General features: G+C 34.7%; 2 protein-coding genes across 3 annotated transcripts in view; one reads left to right on the forward strand and one right to left on the reverse strand.

Annotated features, from left to right (window-relative positions):
- Nucleotides 1-18,198, forward strand: part of LOC130630211 (uncharacterized) — a 103,305-nt gene that overhangs the window by 45,826 nt on the left and 39,281 nt on the right. The window lies entirely within an intron of this gene.
- The window catches only part of LOC130630209 (protein YIPF1-like), a 31,497-nt gene continuing 16,082 nt past the window's right edge, over nucleotides 2,784-18,198 (reverse strand). Inside the window, exons 2-13 of one of the 2 annotated variants that reach the window (XM_057443608.1) lie at nucleotides 14,463-16,364; nucleotides 10,499-10,571; nucleotides 9,230-9,286; nucleotides 8,615-8,646; nucleotides 8,249-8,329; nucleotides 6,913-6,997; nucleotides 6,660-6,770; nucleotides 5,483-5,637; nucleotides 5,003-5,069; nucleotides 4,665-4,717; nucleotides 4,480-4,542; nucleotides 2,784-3,943 (exon numbers count right to left, since the gene is read on the reverse strand). In XM_057443608.1, the coding sequence (XP_057299591.1) occupies nucleotides 3,845-3,943; nucleotides 4,480-4,542; nucleotides 4,665-4,717; nucleotides 5,003-5,069; nucleotides 5,483-5,637; nucleotides 6,660-6,770; nucleotides 6,913-6,997; nucleotides 8,249-8,329; nucleotides 8,615-8,646; nucleotides 9,230-9,286; nucleotides 10,499-10,571; nucleotides 14,463-14,492 (906 nt within the window). In that variant the 5' untranslated portion in view covers nucleotides 14,493-16,364 and the 3' untranslated portion in view covers nucleotides 2,784-3,844. The remainder of the gene's footprint in view (nucleotides 3,944-4,479; nucleotides 4,543-4,664; nucleotides 4,718-5,002; nucleotides 5,070-5,482; nucleotides 5,638-6,659; nucleotides 6,771-6,912; nucleotides 6,998-8,248; nucleotides 8,330-8,614; nucleotides 8,647-9,229; nucleotides 9,287-10,498; nucleotides 10,572-14,462; nucleotides 16,365-18,198) is intronic. The other variant, XM_057443607.1, reaches the window with a different exon arrangement.

Here is an 18,198-nt window from a genome sequence, read left to right on the forward strand (position 1 = left end):
TGCGCGGGGATTTTTTCCTTTCTAAGTTTTAAATGACATGTTGTACATATATATTCTTTACTATCAAAACTTTGTACTCCATATAGAAAATGTTCCTGTATATCTTGATCGTGTTCCGTTTTCCTATCTTTGCCTATTGAGTCTTTTTGAGTTGCTTGACCCCGATCTGTTTTTTTGTATTTGGTCTTTGACACTTATGTGTTGCTCGACCCCGCTCTGTTTTTTTGTATTTGGCCATTGACTCCTTTTGAGTTGTTTGGCCCCGCTCTGTTTTTTTGTATTTGGCCATTGACTCTTTCTGAGTTGTGAGATCCCTCTCTGTTTTTTTGTATTTAGTCATTGACTCTTTCTGTCTTGTTTGACCCTGCTCTGTTTTTTATACTTGGCAGTTGACTTTCTTTGTTTCGCCCGACCGAAAGGATAACATAAAGTTACACCTTTTCTCGTCACTTGCTACTATCCTAAAATATTGGGTCTCAAAACACCTTCCTTGCCCAGGGGATACATATATTTCGCGTATGAAGTATTCAACCTGTTGCAACGAGTCAAATTTCCAAAGGACCAACTTGCCGCATTCGGTTATTTGCCCTCGACCGTTTCGACTATGTGGATCGAACAAAAAAATTTGCGGATTCCCCCAAATTATAGCAAAACTTCGCCCCAATAATGCACAACATTCCATGTCCTTTATCAGAACTTGACGAGCAATACGCATGCAGGTTAGAGCTATCAGGTGCATCTCTGATAATACGAGAACTGTTTTCTAAACCTTTTATTAGCACAACTTCATTTTGAAGCGTTAATTGGTTTGGAAGTTGAGACATACTTAAATACTGGTTAGTGTAACCTAGGCCTGTATACAAGTTTGTTCCCTCGGAAAGAACATGATCTAGATCGCCGGTGTTCCAGATCGAGACCTTTTTAATGACTGACCAAACTATTGCAAATAGAGAATTACACATGCATTGTGTACCAATAAACGTTAGTAACCTTGGATCCCCTTGGTGAAATGATCCTTGCACTGACTTTAAAATAGTGTACGGGCCAGGATTTGTTTCAATATCACCGAATAGTAACAGTGTTAACATCGCATAGAAAAACTTTTTCAACATCATATGCTTGTGAAATCTTAAAACATAATTAATCATGATCAAATCAGCCTCACAGCGGTTTCTAACCGTCCATAGGCCCTTTGCCATGATGGGCTTCATTGTAATACCAATCGATGAACAAATCGGGACGGTATATACCAGCATGAAAACAAAGCATGATTTGCATTGCGCCGCATATCCACCACTCCAAAGAAATTTAAATCACACTACAACAGCTTCTAATAACTGACAAATAAACGTAAAACGTGTGCTGTGTTTATGTCTATATGTCTTGTATTTTGTAGTTATTTTTCTGCATAAAGTTTGAATATTATCAATGATATAACTGCCTTAAGTTATCCTTATTAAAAATCTGTCGGACGGATTTTAAAACACAAATTCTGCTTTTAGGACAATCTTCCAACGTAAAAGCATCCTTCAAAAAGGTTTCTTTTGATTAATCTACCTGGGAATATGTAATATCACTGATAATTTCTGTCGGACGGACGTTTGCTATTTGGGTAGTTCTAAATGAAATTATTTTACCTTCAGGTGAAAGAAATGGATGAATATTAATGGTTTATTTGGGTTTTGGCGGTGACAAAACACTTAGTTCTATTCCATAAGATATTCTCACTTTGATTTTCTGTAGGACGGACGAAAATCAAATTCGGTGTATCATATAAAAACTGTAACAGAATGTCAAAATTAATTTCAAAACAACATATTTATTTCTAGTTATCATCAACGCACCATTTTAAGACCTAGGAAGAACTTAATAACACCGAATGACAATTTGTATAAACGTCTGTCCGACAAATAAAATAGATCACCGCACGCTAAAAAATTTCCTGTGTGAAGTTGTTGAGACATTTAAAAGATAAATAAATTTTTGATTCTGATTCGTCAATGTTCATATTTTGGAGAAAAAATCTTAGAATATCGCAATTTCAAAATAAGAGTTTCAACAGTAATGTTACAAATTAAAAAATAGACCCTAACATGCCTATACGTGTCTAAATATGAATACTCAAAACTATTATTAAATCTACTATATCAGAGGGCTATTAAATACTGTTTAATACACTTTAAAAAGTAACGAAAATTTATATGACAATTATCAGATATTTCAAATCTTATATGATAAAATTGAATCAGTAACAAATCGAATGCAAAAATAACAAGAAGCCCAGCTGTGAATAAAATTAAATGTTGCCGCATTTTTTGAGTACATAGTTGTTCCACAAAGTCCTTTTTAAGAGCAACAATATATTTCATACGCTAATACCATCTGCGTTTGACAGCACATTTTAAAACATTGAAAGTGAAACAAACAAACTTTTTTATAAAAGATAAAGATTTTAAGGACTAAGTGTTAAAACAAAGTGACTTATAAAGAGAGTTAACTTCTTCTAAAATTTAACGCTATAAAAACTATTTGTTGAGAAACAAAAATTAGAAGAGTAAGATGATAAGTCTGCTTTATCGAGAGTTGCAAGAAATGCTGGACGGATAGGATTTGGAAATCAAACAATTATCCCTCGCAAAGCGCGCACAAATTGAATTTATTACATTAGTTTATTCCTTTTACACAAAAGAAAATTATGCAGAGAAGGGTATCTTGTATCAAATTAGTAGCTGATTTACATATAAAAAGTAAGGATATAATAAAAATTAAAAAAAAAAACATGCTTGTGTGACGGTGAATTTATTTACTGGGAATAAATACACAATGAAAATAACATAAATTAAATAATATCTATAAAAGTTGAACAAATCGTAGCCAGTGCTGTTTTCTTAAAGGTCGGTTTTCATTAAAGACAATAACTGTTGTAGAGATAGAAAAATTGTTTTCTACAACACTTGTCATCTCGTGTCGTTTTGTTGTCCAACATTTGTTCCCAATAAGGTCGAAACAGCCACTGTTGCACACAACAATTATTGTTAATAGAAACTGACCTTTATAAAAAGAAACGTGTCTTGATGTTTTAAAACATTTTTTTAAAACCCTAACATGCAACGACTGCATTCCTACTTAGCATGATTGTTTGAAATATTTAACACGGTTTGTGCTGGGAGGAGCAGCTGATTCAGGTCGCACTGTTTAACGTTTTCCATAATTTTTTATGTGTTTCTGGTTACATTTGTTATGTTTCACCACATTGTTACTTGAGGCAAGGACAACGCGTATGGTAAATTTCATGTCAAATAAACAACAACTTTAGAAATAACAGAGGTGGTGCTGGAGGGAGGGGGAAGGAGGGAGGGAGGGGGAAGGAGGGAGGGTGGGGGAAGGAGAAGGGGCAAATCAACCATTAAATAGCCCAGCAGGAAAAGCGCTAATAAGAAGTATCATCCAAAAATCAAAGAAAATAGACTCCTAAATTAAGAATGTGAAAAAAAAGAAAAATCAATCATGAACTCGAGAACCATTACAAAAAAGACATTTTCAATGAAAAAGCCGAATTTTAGTACTTCCGTTAAGCAACTTTACATTATCAGATTTTGTCTGACAGATTTACCTAATCGACAAAATCTGATAGTGTAAACAGAAAATTTGAAGCTTTTTTGTGTTGAAATTGTCGTCAGAAACAATCTAAAAAGTTGAAAAATTTGAACTTTTCAGATTTTGATCTTTAAAAAAATTTCAAGAATGCAAAGAATTTCCAGTCGCATCAAAAGCAAAAGTGCTAATTAACTATCAGAATTTAAGATCCTGGTTTTTTATGGATTCCATAGAACTCAAGCCTACATCATGAAGTCGTAGTATTCGGAGTTGTTGGAGTTATTGTCGTGAATAGCTGTTCCATTGCCACAGGAAGCATAATTTTGATAGATTTGAAGAAATACATCTAAAAATAATGTCATATATACACGTCTAATGTTCAGTGGGAGAAGAGCATGCGTACAACCTAAAAAGTTTCTCCTGTTGTTTAAAAGTTCAACAGCACCAAATGACGGAGATTTTACATTTGATAGCCCTATTAATTGTTCTACTTTAAGGAAACTTTCGCGAGTAAAAAAAAATCGCAAAATCAAGGGATTCGCGAATGGCCATATTTTTTTTATTACAATGACTTTTCGCGAGATTAACTCGGCGTAGATGTTGAGTATTTTTGTTCATGCTTGGAGGAAAGAAAAGAGTTAAGGAGGTTTTTAAATAGCGTGAACTTTCACGGACTAAGTGTTTTTATACTTTTGTGGCACAGCATAATTTTTGCGATTACTCTATAAATGCCGAAATCGCGAAGGATTTTTTCTGACAGTAATAAAAATGTTTCTCGGGCTTTAAATCAGAAAAAACGTGCTTTCCTCGAAAACACGTTCCTATAAAAAAAATTCTGTATAAAATTGATCTCCTCCGCAGATCTTATAAATAAACATTTACCTTGAACCCTATAGCTAGTGTTGCATGTAGCACGAGAATCGTCAGTATGGAGAAGGTCGCCACCTAGGCGAAAAAAACATGGCAAAAAATCTTCGGCAGGAGTAATAATAATAGAACACCAACTTTATAATCCCTTTAACAAAAAGCAGCAGACAGACAAACAAAAAAACAAAAATAACCCATACTTTTCTACTGTCGTCTTCTACAGCTCTCCAAAACGTTAAACCAAGAACTGAACCTTAAAGTCAAAAACACTTCAAAACAGATCTGAGACTCCAGAGCACAGCCGTCATGGCTTTACAAGATTTAAAAATACCAAAATGTCAGTATAGAGGCACTTTGTTCGTGATATTAATCCCCGTTTACTGTTTCTCAAAAACACGAGGCCACCAAAACCCTCTAGCTAGTGCGGTGGTACGTGCCCACCACATGTTGTGTACGTGTGCACCACATGTTGTGTACGCATTCCACAGTCTCCTAGAGAGTTCTAACGCAAATTTAAAAAATAAAATACGTCCAGTACCTGAACTGATGACACCTATCAATACAAATATCCAGCGTAACCAATCATACGGAACTACCCACATGATCTAAAAAAAAAGTAACAAGAAAAATTCTGAGCCAGGATTCCACACGAAATCATTACGCGTAAAATTGTAACGAAAATAGAACAAACGTTGATCTACTTTACAGCGTAGAGAGAAAAAAATTGTCCTCAGAGGAAGTATTATACTTTGGTTGCAAAATATCACATATAGCTAGTATTTATGATTCGCAGCTGAGTTTTGAAATGCAAATACATAAAAAACCAAAATGCACTTAAAAACAATAACACATCTATTATAAAACTTTCATTAAAGATTGTTACAAAAATCACTTGTAGCATTAGTAATATGCTTTTCCTTGAATCACTGTTAAATTGAACATCAAAGTCTCAGGTATGCTACGATATTGGTTATCCTAACTCTACTGAAAACTGTCAACACAATCAACATACACTTACCGATATAGGGATAAAAACTGCTAATGAGTAACCATACACACACACTATTTCAAAAAATGTGAAGCCCGCCAGATTGCCACGCCACAAAAAGAACGCCCACACTGCGCCAGGCACAATCCAACCATATGAATAAATAACACATGCCGACAGCGACACTAAAAAGAGAAAGTCATTGTGTTTTGCCCTAAGTTAATAATTTTCGCCAGAAATTTTGAGAATAAATTTTAAATTTCGCGAGAACTAATATTCGCGAAGTTGGCAAGTCCTAATATTTCGTGAGAATTTCGCAAGTTTTAAGAATTTCGCGAAAAAAAGAACATTTTATTTCACAATTTGTAGGAGACATAAAATAAAAAAGTTCAAATTAAAATCAGAAGAAAAAAAATGTAAATCGTTTCTCTGAACGGAGCGAAAAATCCAAATTTAACTGAAATTAATATTGGCGAATTATTCAATGATTTTTGCGAAAATTAGTTCCTACCGCAATTAGTTACTACTGCAAAATGTAATTCCCTAAGGTATCTAAGAAGTAAGAGGAAAAGAATAAAACTTCGGAGCATGCCATTACAAACTTTATTTCTTCAAAATTGCGACTAATCTGTTTCAATCGAACAAACAAGCACTCGTGAAATTGAACGATAAACTCTAAACATTCGAACGCCTTATTAAGTGTGTTGTTAAATATAATGGATCACCTTGAGCAACTGAGAAACTCGCTCAAGTTTTAAATTGGTACCAATTAATTCTGTACTGCCTATATCAAAAGTTCTTGTCGATTTGCATTACAAACAATATGTAGCATTATAAATACATGGAATTGCGAGTCATAACTACAGAATTTCCATAATAAACCTGTATTACAGTTCCTCTTTCTTTTATTTAAAAGTTATCACCTGTCAGGAAAATTATAAAAATGTAACCAAGTAAAAATTAATGTCCAGATAAAGACCTCCTCAATAAATAAGCCTGAAAAGTTAATTGCAAAAAAGTACTAAAAGATTCGCGAAAAAATTTCTCCGACAAAAAACTTCAACATGCCTGACTCGCAAAATTAATTTTTTTGACTTCGCGAAAATTAGTCTTCCCAAAAATTGATCAACTCAAGGTCATCAACCGAATGGTGCGAATGGTTTTCTACACCTCCTAAAAGTAATGTTTGTTCTTCATAAGTAATTACCAAGATTGAAGTCTGATTTCCACTGCGTGCCACCTTCAGAAGCGAAAAAACTTGACAAGTTGCCACAGATTGCAATTGTGAAGACTAATGTCGCACATATCCAAAATGGACCTGAAAAAAGAAAACCAGAAACTAAAAATATTATTTTTAAATTCTGAATATGCTTGTTTAACATTTTTATATAGAACATTTCCTTTAAAGGTTAAAACTTCAGGTGACTGGCGATGTATAAAAACAACGAGCGTGTATGTACCGTAAAGATCAGGATTTGGTCTGATTCTGGTCAGTAAATAATTATCTTTTCTCGGGATCATTGAGTATGCCATCCTATACAAAACCTAAATTGATAAAAAAAGTTGGTTAATTACCACAAACATCAATTAAGATTTTTTTTTACATAAATTACACTTTTGATGATCTAAAGAATCCATTTCACAAAACTTTCTATGATTTTTGCGTTATCTTAGCCAATCTGATTTTTACTTGATTGTGACTGGGGTGAGCTACCTCTAGCTAAAATGTAAAAGTAACCAAATACAGTTGGCTGCAACAGAATTTTTAAGTAATCTTTTCCATACTAAATGCAATTAAGTAGTTAGCTACCACTTTACTGTAATATAAACTTTAGCAAAAGTCAAAAGTTTATTAATGAGACACGGAGTACCTGCGCTATGTGCCTATCCGTGTTGATAAACGACGGTCTGTTTCCTGTATTTTATTTAAAATAAAGTATTTTGGAAAAGGCTATTAAGCTTATTAGCATGTACACATTTTACCTGTACTAAGCGCTAAGCTCAGTTTTAACAACGGACTGTTTTTTTGGAAAAGGTTGTTACGCCTAGGCGCATGTGCGATGTGGTTTACCTGTACTAAGGGGTCATCCCACTGTAACATTTAATTTTTAAACTTTCTCGGGAATCCAGGTGTACGGATGTGCAACACTGTTTACTGGACTAACCGCTCAACCCTGTGTTAGCAAAGGACTTCTTTTTGTGTTTTTATTTAAACACAGTCTGCAAGAAACTTTTTTTCAAAATGGCATTATCCCTATACGCCTGCGCAACACCGTTTAACTTTACTAAGCGTCAGCTCAGTGTCACATTTTTTTGAACTTCCACCGGAAACATTTTCCAAAAAACGTTTTCTCTGCTTTTATTAAATGGTTTTATTCGGCTATTAACTCATGTGTGAGACGGTTTAGCCGTACTAAGCACCCAGTCCAGTGTCACAATTAATTTCTTAATATTTACTATAACTTATTCCACAAAATAAAATAATATTACCCGATTGTTTTTGCTATGACGGAGTAACAACGGTTTGTAAACTCTGTTTTTTTAGCTTTTGTTGCAGGAAAGTTATTTTTTGAAAAATAAGTTACAGTCGCAACACTATAATGGTGTATGCGCTTCACTTGACTTACGACATACTGTATACCTGTAATAAAGCGCTCCACATGATCGTGTGACACAGAGTACGGCTCTTATTAAGCGCTTAACAGTGTTCAACGCCGGGCCACACCTTGACTTGTGGCTTACCCCGGCTAGTTTACTTATAATAGTTGCATAACGAACGGTTTAAGTACACCCTACCTGTTCTGTGTCAACATCAAAAAAAGATTGGTAATATTCAAATGTCCAGAACGAAGGTTGTTTGGTGCTTTTTGACAATAGCTACAGTGACGAAATAGGATTTGGAATATTATAGCAGCACAAAAAATAAGGAAATAAGTAAGTTTTCTAATTTTAATTCTTTTTGAGGAATTTTTTCATGTCACAGGAATTTGTGTACAAAATTAAAGGAAGTTATACAGGAAAATGCATGTTACTTTTAATCAGATGGCAAAAATATTAAGTATTAAAACAGTAATTGCGTAAAAAGAACGATATAAAAAGAAAAGAAATAACTCATGAAAGCTTTTGAGGACTTAATAGGAACAATAGGAAAGATTGACATACCTCTTGCTTGTCGTCATCAACGTCATCATTGTCTATATAGTAATTAGAGCATTAAAGAGGCTACGAACCGGTTAAAATGCTCACATTCTGTATATCCCGCGCACATATTAAAAATCCGGCAAACGCGTTTTGCGCAATAAACAGACCAGCGTACTTTGCTCGCTGGTTCAATATTTTTTTTCGAAAAGTATATTACAAAGAATTATTTCAGCGAGACTTATTCTGGATGAAAACATGACCAAGGCTGGAGAAGATAAAAATTCGAGTCTGTAAATTACATACATGCCGGAAAAATAGCCAATTTGTTTTTCGTCGCCATCAGCTCGACTTTCGTGTAAGTCACTAAAGTCGAAAACCAACAGCCGTTCCGTAGCCCCCTTAATTTGAAAATGAAAGATAGTATCAGAAATTTATGATGAGTTTCGTACACCTCACTGTAAATCTTACTAAATTTCATGAATAGGCAAGTCCCTAAAACACCATTTTATAAAATTAAATACATGCAAAATTTGTGACACTTAAAAAAATGAAAAAATTGCTTCTCAATTCAAAGAAATCATGCCTTTGCAGGAATCATTATTCTCATAAAGTTAAAAAAGGTCAGTGCTTACATACCATTTTGTAGAACAGCAGACGAAGATAAATTTTGTTCAGGTAAATCTGAAGAAAAATCTAAAAACGAATAAGAAATGCAATGCAATGTTGCTAATCCCTGTACATACTAAGGGGCTATTCAATGATTACGTGAAACCCAAATTCGCCATTTTTTACCACCCCACCCCTTGTAACGCATCGTAACAAATATAGTAACAACAACAACAAAACACTATAAAACACTCTGCTTCTCAATAAAGAAAAAGCTAGGTTTGTTAGGTTTGTGGAAAATTGCACACCCAAAATTGTTCTTGCACTTGGCATTTATTTGCACGTGTGATATTGGTTTTACACATAAAAACAGCATACTCAATTCTGTTTTAAGCGTTAGTGGAGGCGTAAAAGAGCGACCGCTAGGCTAGAATAACAAGACTGCACTCCTGATGATGCCTTTTTTAGATTTTGCTGTGATGCATTATAGGCAAGTGAACGTTACCATAGCCCTGGGTTAACTGGAAAGATGGCACCCTACGAGGGACATTGGATGTTGCAGGCAGTTGTTGGTAGAGCACAGACCCTAATTGGGTCTGCATAACTCAAAATGAACATTAAGCACCCTAGGACTTGATATTTGTGAAGCTAGCCATGTAAAATATATACATCTTTTTTTAACATTTTTAATTGCCATAGTGTGGCCATTCTCAGCTAGTCAAATGTGAAAATTTGTAGTTGGAAAAAAATCTTTCACACTGTTGGTGTAAATGCCACCATTATATACAAAAATTGTCTTTTCTTTTGTCATATCCAAGTCCTAGGATCCCATATGGAGTGAGCTTGTGGATACTGCAAAAATTCGTGCTATTACTAAACACTTAGTAAGTTGTTATGTGGGAGTCACTGGAATAACAATTGGATTTTCTTTTTTCTTAAAATTGTGCAACTACTTTAAGCACATGTTTCAAATATTTTATGTTCGCATAAAAATAATTTATGTTTTAATTGATTTTAAAAGTATTTCATGTTATCTTCATACATTTTACTTAAAAATCAGTAAAAACAAGTTTTTAAAATAAGCAAAAGTTTCTCAGAAATCATCACAATTGCACGAAAATATTTTCATATAAAAAGCTAAAATTGAATTCCACCCAAATTGGAAACTTATATAAATGTTTATTTACAGAGTTTATTTACGTTTCATGGGTATTAAAAGCATAAAAATGCAACAAAAAGCATAAAAATGCAACAAAACAAACAAACAAACAACAAAATCAACAAAAAATAAAAATTGACCCTGAAACTTTAGATCTTTGCTATCACCAACAGGATTCAAAATTTCTTCATCACTTTCTTCATCATCTAGAAGCTAAAAAAACAGTTATTTCTATTTTTTAACAAAATCTGGTGTCTGAATATTTAAATAATTGCCAAATATTGTGATTGCTTATTTTTTTATAGTTTTTAAAATATAAACAATTAAAAGCAAAAAAAAGTAGAAAACAATGTCAAAATTTATATAATTTATATATCCTGTCAACAACAAGTGTGTACTCAAAATTAGGAGCAAGTTGGGAGAGATATTAAGAGCTTATTTAGGATGAATCAAGATTTGGAAAGGCCACTAAATTGATTAATTTACGATCAAAAATGAAGTTAAACATTATGGTGTTTCCAGTGTAATATATTTTTAAAAATAACTTTCCACAACTTTAGCTAAAATAAAAACACAGTTTACAAGCGCGAGGAAGCTGGGCCTATTGTAAAAAAAATGAAGAAACAGGTCTTGTTGTTTGGCGCACCAAACATTTTTCACTCTGATAACGGACGTAAATTTGTAGACGCTTCTATAAAAAAAACTTGTTCATGATGTGCTAGGGCAAATACTGATAATCCAGGACCAGCCAAGACATCCACAAAGCCAAGGCATGAAGCAGGCTTACATTAATGTTGAATCAACGATTGCTGCTCGAATGGCACAATTATCCACAAATAAATCAAGATGGAGTACATGGTTGCCACAAATTTTCTGTAGGAGGCATTTAAAATCTGTTTTTACTAAAATCGATACTACGTTTTTTCAAAACAATATATAAATATATGTATTTATAAATTATTTAGACACTATAAACAGCCAAAAATACAGTGTCACTGGTGTTACACCATACAAACTGGTCTTTGGTCAACCACCAAGAACAACAATAGTACCCATGGTTCCAGCACAATCAATTCTTATCACTTTACCAGCACTTGATAATGACAACAGCATTGATTTTTTTCCTTGCCCTTAAGAGAGCAGAATAAACATTTCACCTCAGGGGTTTCAAGTATGTGCACTTTTCTAAGTTATAAAACATCTCATTTCATGCATATGGAATATGTAGATTTATCTTATAGCAGGTGCTGATGACAAAGAAATGATTGGAATACCTTTTACACGCGAAACATCGCATCAAGTGATGCGTCATGTGTGGAAGGGAAATTTCTATATTTTTGTAAAATAATTCACAAATTAGTAGAATCGCCACCTATCATTATTTAAATTTTATCTTAGTTGATCAACAGATTAGAAGAAATAAAAAAATTAATGTCTTTTTAATGTCATTTAAACCAATATGTTTACTCGAATTCTATTAACAAATCTACTTTACTCTTAATAACATGCATGCAAAATTGAATGGTATTCAATCAGAGTTACTTTAAATCAGTCTATTGTTATTAGCCTTACCTGCTACTTAACCCTCTGGTAATGTTTTTAAGGCATTATCTCTTCGACAATTTAGTCGTTTGGAAAACAATGAAATATTATGGCATCAAACCTGAAACATATGCATATCAGGATGTACACAAAAAGTTGTAGCACACGTGAATATCTGCATGAATCTACAAAGTTCTATTACATGTAATCTTATGTACTTTAACGCCAAAATATTAATGGGCAAGAAATCAGTTTATGAAAATTGCAAATTTAATTTCTGCAAGATCATTCTTAGAATAAATGGTACTGCCAGTTTCTGTAAGAACAAAAGCCTTAAATGTAGTATTGATAAATTGCAATTTTTTTTAGAAAAAAGATTTGACCACCCTTTAAACTTTTGGCAGTAAATAGGCGAAGTTACCTTCTTAAATACTTGCATAGTTGACACATGGTTCAATTGGCGCTGGATAATTATTCTTCATTGGTAGACAACAAGAAAATGTCCGAAAAACTGAAACAATTGTTTAATTTTATATCATCTGCTGATTATAATGCAGCAAGAATGTATGTTGTAAAGTCCAACAACTTAACCTAAATAGTGCCGTCAACATCACATTATACAGAACTGCACTCCCAATCTTGTGCATACCATCAACTCACACCGCGACAGTATGTACTGTTCAGCTGTTCCCAGAACTGTGAACCAATGTGAATATCCGTCTATCAATTTTGAATGTCATGAAAACGAGGAATGGATTTTCCCAGATGTTTTCAAGATCACGTATACAATAACGGTTTAATACAAACGGAATTAGTAAATGTCAAACGTTTTTCTGTGATCTCCTGTATGAAAAGTTGCAAAAAAAGGAAGCTATGGTTTTCACAAGAAACAACACAACAAGATACACTGTTTATAATTTGTCAACAACACGAATAAAAGAAGGGCAGGGTTCAGGTTATAGTATACTTTATCGGTTATGCTTTATAAATATTCCTTTAAAGTAAAAGAGAAAACAACCATAAAAAATGTATGAAAACTTTTAATATTTTTGTTCATCTAGAACAAATACTTCATGTTGCAATGATGTAGCAACTGAATTAATGCTAGAATGCCAACGTTATTACCTGTTAACGTACACACTGCAACATAGGATAGTAGAATAGACTACGCTTCCAAAAAATTAACAGTAGAAGTTACTAAGTATTTAATTACTTTTAAAACCCATCTTTTGGTTTATATACCAGCCTTTCCTTATTGGCTTCAGCACTCTCCAGCACACAACATTTTGTTGTGATGTTTTACCAAGATGACCAGTGGTATATTTACGATGGTTTGCGAGAGCCAGTCATCAAAATATCATTTGAAAAGGGCTTTAAACGATATACCGTCCAACACATTGTGTGTATAGTAAATACCAATGACTTTTAAAATTTTTATAAAAGTTTTTGTAATTACGACTTTTTAAATTATTTTTCAGTACTTGCAAACAGCTTTGATATTTCAAATTTACAAAGGCATGAAGAAATGAAAGATGAGACACATTCATGAGAGTGGATTAAAATCATGTTTGCATAAATACAACTTGAATAAAAACAGACAATATTATATTTTTTTAATAATAGGAAATAACTAATGATATGTAAACAACATGCAATGTATGTTTAAGAACTTATTTACTTAATTTACCTATGGCAAACAATAAAGTTAATTGTGTATGAAAGAGCTTGGAAGGTTGTCTAAGAATTTGAACATTTTTTTTCAGGTACAAAACTACAACGAAGTAGAACTGTTTGAAAGACATAAGAAATCGAAAAAGTAAAAAAGCTAAAAAGTAGTATGCATATTATTTCATGTAGAATGCAAGAATGGAGTATTAACAGAAACAGTGACCACGCCTAATTTTTTTAAAGAGCAAGAAATTGGTATAGAAAGTAAGAATTTTGAAACTGTGCACCTGAAGGAAAAAAATGCCTCCAAGTGTGTGCAAAATGCCTAATAAAAATTTCAAATGGACACAGATATGTTTAAATAGCAGAATTAAAATTGTGAAGCAGTAACCTATTGTTTGCTTATACATCTAAAATAAATTTTTATGCCGGATTGATAAAAAAATTGGCAAACGAGACATAGGTAAAATGCGAAATAAACAATTCACAATATGCCTCCTTGTCTCAAAAATGTAGAACATAAGTCTGTGAATACAAGGCAAAAGAAACTCTACGTTTTGCTCAGGCTAATTGTGGTGACAGAAGTACAGTTTTGTGGTTAGTATACATTAGGCAGAGGCACAGTATTGTGGTTAGTATACATTAGGTTCACCTTAGTCATTGAGAATGTCATGTAGAGCGTTGCACAGTGGGGGGTGGTTTCTACCTATAAGCCTGATCTTAAAGGTTGCTAGGGATATTAGTCTCACTTGCCTGTGAAGGAACTGGACCCTACCCAGATCTTGATTATTAAAGGTTGCATATAAAACCCCAATAACCCACACTGCACAAGTTCTTCATACAGCTTAAGTTAATTTTAATTCCACCACAAGGACACAAACACACAGCCCTCACCTTTTGCTGGCCAACAACCTCAGTCGTCATTTCCCTCTTGTGTCTCGGTGGCCAGTTCGCTAGAACAACAATCCAATTATAATGGCAACCCCATTGTGATTCTTCATGAAGGAGAAACTGGGAATGTTGCTGAGCGCGAGACCACTGTTGATGCTGTGCATACTAATTTATCCTCTACTCCTGTACCCAAAAGGGTATTAGAAATAATTAAGAAGTGTGAGTATGTTAACTTCAACCTGCTTCTTCCTCCCACGCTTAATGCCCCTCTGGCCTCATCTATTCCGATGGACAACATTGGGAGTATGATCTGAACGTAAAAATGATGGATGGTTGTCTCAGTGTCTTCCTCGCAAGAAAGACCATGGATAAAGTCTAGCGTGAAGGATTTTAAGTCTTGGTGCTTAGCATGGAGCAATTACCTCAGGTGTGTGTTGTCTTTTTTTCAGCATCTCAGCCACGAGATGATTACCTACCAGACTTTGGTAACTCAGCTTGCCAATCAATACGCGTTTTTGGCGGTTTAAGCATTTGACCACCTCCATTGCATGCACATGGCTAATGATCCATCGCGTTGATGGGACGTCATAGATGACCTTTTGTTCAATCAGCACCTGCGCGGGACCCCATTGCTTACTCCAACATCATCCTCCCAATCCTCTGCCTCTCGCCTGCAGGATGTTTCCTGTTTTTCTTGTTTCAAGAAAGGGCACTTTGCACCAACTTGTTCAAACCGGTTGATAAGTGGATTTTTAAATCGGTTTCGGAATGCCCCCCTCTCCAGTCAAAGCCCTTCGTTAAACCGCCAACACGGTTTAACGAAGGGCTTTGCCGCAGCAGGCCTTGCCAGTAATCCCACAAGTGCTTTCGCTGCTACCAAAAACACCCAGTCATCAATGCTCACCCAGGGTCCCTTGACAAGGTTCCCAATAAATTTTTCATGGTTAAATGTTTAGTTTCTACACCTATTAAATTAATGTTTTGGAAAGTCTTTTGTCCACTTATCCTATAGGGCCTTAGTTGACTTCATTGTGTCTGGTTTTAAACATTGCCTGGGTGATGAAAGTGGTCTTTTAGCAATAAAAATAATAACAAAACTCACATGGCAAAGGTCGAGGAGGCTATTCTTAAGGAATTAAGGAATGTGGACATACGGTTGGTCCTTTTTGATATCCCCCACTATGTAACTTCCATTGTTCCCCTGTAGGTGCTGCTCCAAAAAGGATGGCACAGTAAGGGTTGTGTTAGATTTGTCATTTCTGAAGGGGTGTTCAGTGAATGATGGGATTTCAAAGGATCAATACTCAGTTTTGTACTCTTCCTTTGATGAAGCTGTCAGAATGGTTATCCGTTTAGGCCAGCATTGTTTCTTCATGCTTTCAGATTGTGCCCAGTTCACCCTGATGACTGGAATCTGTTGGGTTATAAATGGAAAGGCCAGTATTTTTTTGATATTGATCTTCCCTTTGGAGGTCGTTCTTCAGCATTTATATTTAATACATTCGCAGACATGTTGGATTGGATCCTTTACTATCTTAAAACTTTTTACATTGCCTAGACGATTTCATAACAGTAGAGAAAAAAAGGCAGGCATGTCTAACAACATTAAAAGTAATTAAAGATGTCTTCTCAGCACTTGGTGTTCCTTTTGTTGGACCATCACAAAATTGATACTAGAAAGTTCATCATACGTTTACCTAATGATAAAATTCAGGAATTAATTAATACATTACAACTGTGACGACAGAAGAAGTGTACAAAAAAAGAATTATTGTCCCTTTTTGGCTTGTTGTCCTTTGCGTGCAAGGTTGTTAAATGTGGTCGCATGTTCTTGGGGCGCCTGATTGACCTTTCCACATCTGTGAGTAGTTTGTTCCATCACATTAATATTCTTACTCTTCCATTCTAGGCAATTAATAATAAGAATCAATTGGTGGTGGGGTTTAATTGTGTTGAATCAATCTTGCTGGTGAAATCATTGTGTTTAATGTAGTAGTGTTCTATTGTGTTGTGTATAAATCAATTAGATTTATTTGGTGTTGCGTTATATGGAGCAATGTTGAAAGTCTTACTGGCCGACTGACATTTTACTTAAATTCAGCGCTTTCAGCAAAAACCAGGTTAACTTATCGCTCTGGTTTCTGTGCATATACAAAAGATTCTGCTATAAATGGTCAACACCTTTATTTCCCCTTCAGGAATTAACTTTACAACTCTATTTGCTATGCACCTTGCTTCAACGGTCAAATACAAAACCATATAAGTTTATCTTGCTGGAGTCCAATATGAGAGCGTTAATGGTCATAACACAATGTCAAATATGAATAGACTAAGATACACTGTGTGGTTTAGAAAAAAGCTTGCCTAACATACCTGTACTCTGCCTACCAATCACCCTGGCTCATTTATCAGAGATTTTGTCACTTTTGGAAGATAGCCATTTTCTTAATGGCGTTGCTTAATATTAATGGCGTTATTGGCCTATTGCAAGTATCCATATACACCTCTCCTACCCAACACAAATGGGATTCTCTCACGCACTTATCATTGCATGATTTTAGCTTTTCAAAGGATAATAACATTCTGTACATTAACATCAAAAGTTCAAAACTGATCCATTTAGAGCTATCTTTAAGATCTGTTTGGCCAGGATTGGTGGACGTCTTTGTCCCATAAATGCATTTGTTATTTCATTACTTGTCATTTCGCGGTTTGGTCCCCGGTCCCTGGTTTATTCTGCAAAGTGGCAAATTTGTGCCATGCCTAATGCAGTGCTAACTTGAACACACACAGTTTTAGAATTGGAGAAGCATCACAATGGCATCCTGTGGCATATATTACCTGATTCAGTTATAAAAATACTAGAAAGGTGGTTTATTGAATGTTATCGCAGATATGCACTTAGGTGACAATGTTTTAGAAAACTGGTGTACTAAAAATGCCAATGTTAATAAGATCACTAGGCTATGGGATGCGATGGCTCTGTAGTGTACTCGATGTAATTTGTTGACATATTTAATTTGTCTCGATGTTATTTAGTTTCTTTATTCAAATAAATCCACAGTTAATGACTGTATTATGTATTATCAGCTTTGAGTGTTGGTGCCATAAAATATGGTTGTGCCAGTCGATATCATTAAATAGATAGATGGATGTGCATATTTTACATGGCTAGCCTCACTAATATCGAGGGATATACCCTGTCTATTATTTCCAGGGGGCCCATGGCTTAGATGGAGAGTCCTAGAGTATTTAATGCTCATTTTGAGCTACGCAGACCCAAAAAGGGTCCACGCTCTACTAGACAACTCCCAACAACATCCAACGGCCCACACATGGAGCCATCTCCCCAATTTCCCTCACATGACTTGGGTTAACCCGGGGCTATGGTAACATTCACTCGCCCATGTTGAATCGCCGTCAAGAGGAATTGAACCCCGGTCTCCCACACTGAGTACGAGAGCTATAACCACTAATCTACGGCGCCACTATATTATATATATCATTGTGAATTTATTATTGTGTTATTACATTGTATCACGTCATATTGGAAAATTATAGCAAATAATGTATTTCTTGTTGTTCATTTTTACGATATTGGGAAAGTTGGTTGTGTTGGGCCTCCTTTGATGGTCTTTTAGGCAAGTAATGTGTTGATACAAGTCATAGTTGAAATGTACCAGACGCTCAGGATGTGTATACATGTGTTAACCATATTTGCTGACGCTCATTGAGGTGT

The sequence above is a fragment of the Hydractinia symbiolongicarpus genome, chromosome 2 (assembly GCF_029227915.1).
Source record: "Hydractinia symbiolongicarpus strain clone_291-10 chromosome 2, HSymV2.1, whole genome shotgun sequence".
NCBI classification, from domain to species: domain Eukaryota; kingdom Metazoa; phylum Cnidaria; class Hydrozoa; order Anthoathecata; family Hydractiniidae; genus Hydractinia; species Hydractinia symbiolongicarpus.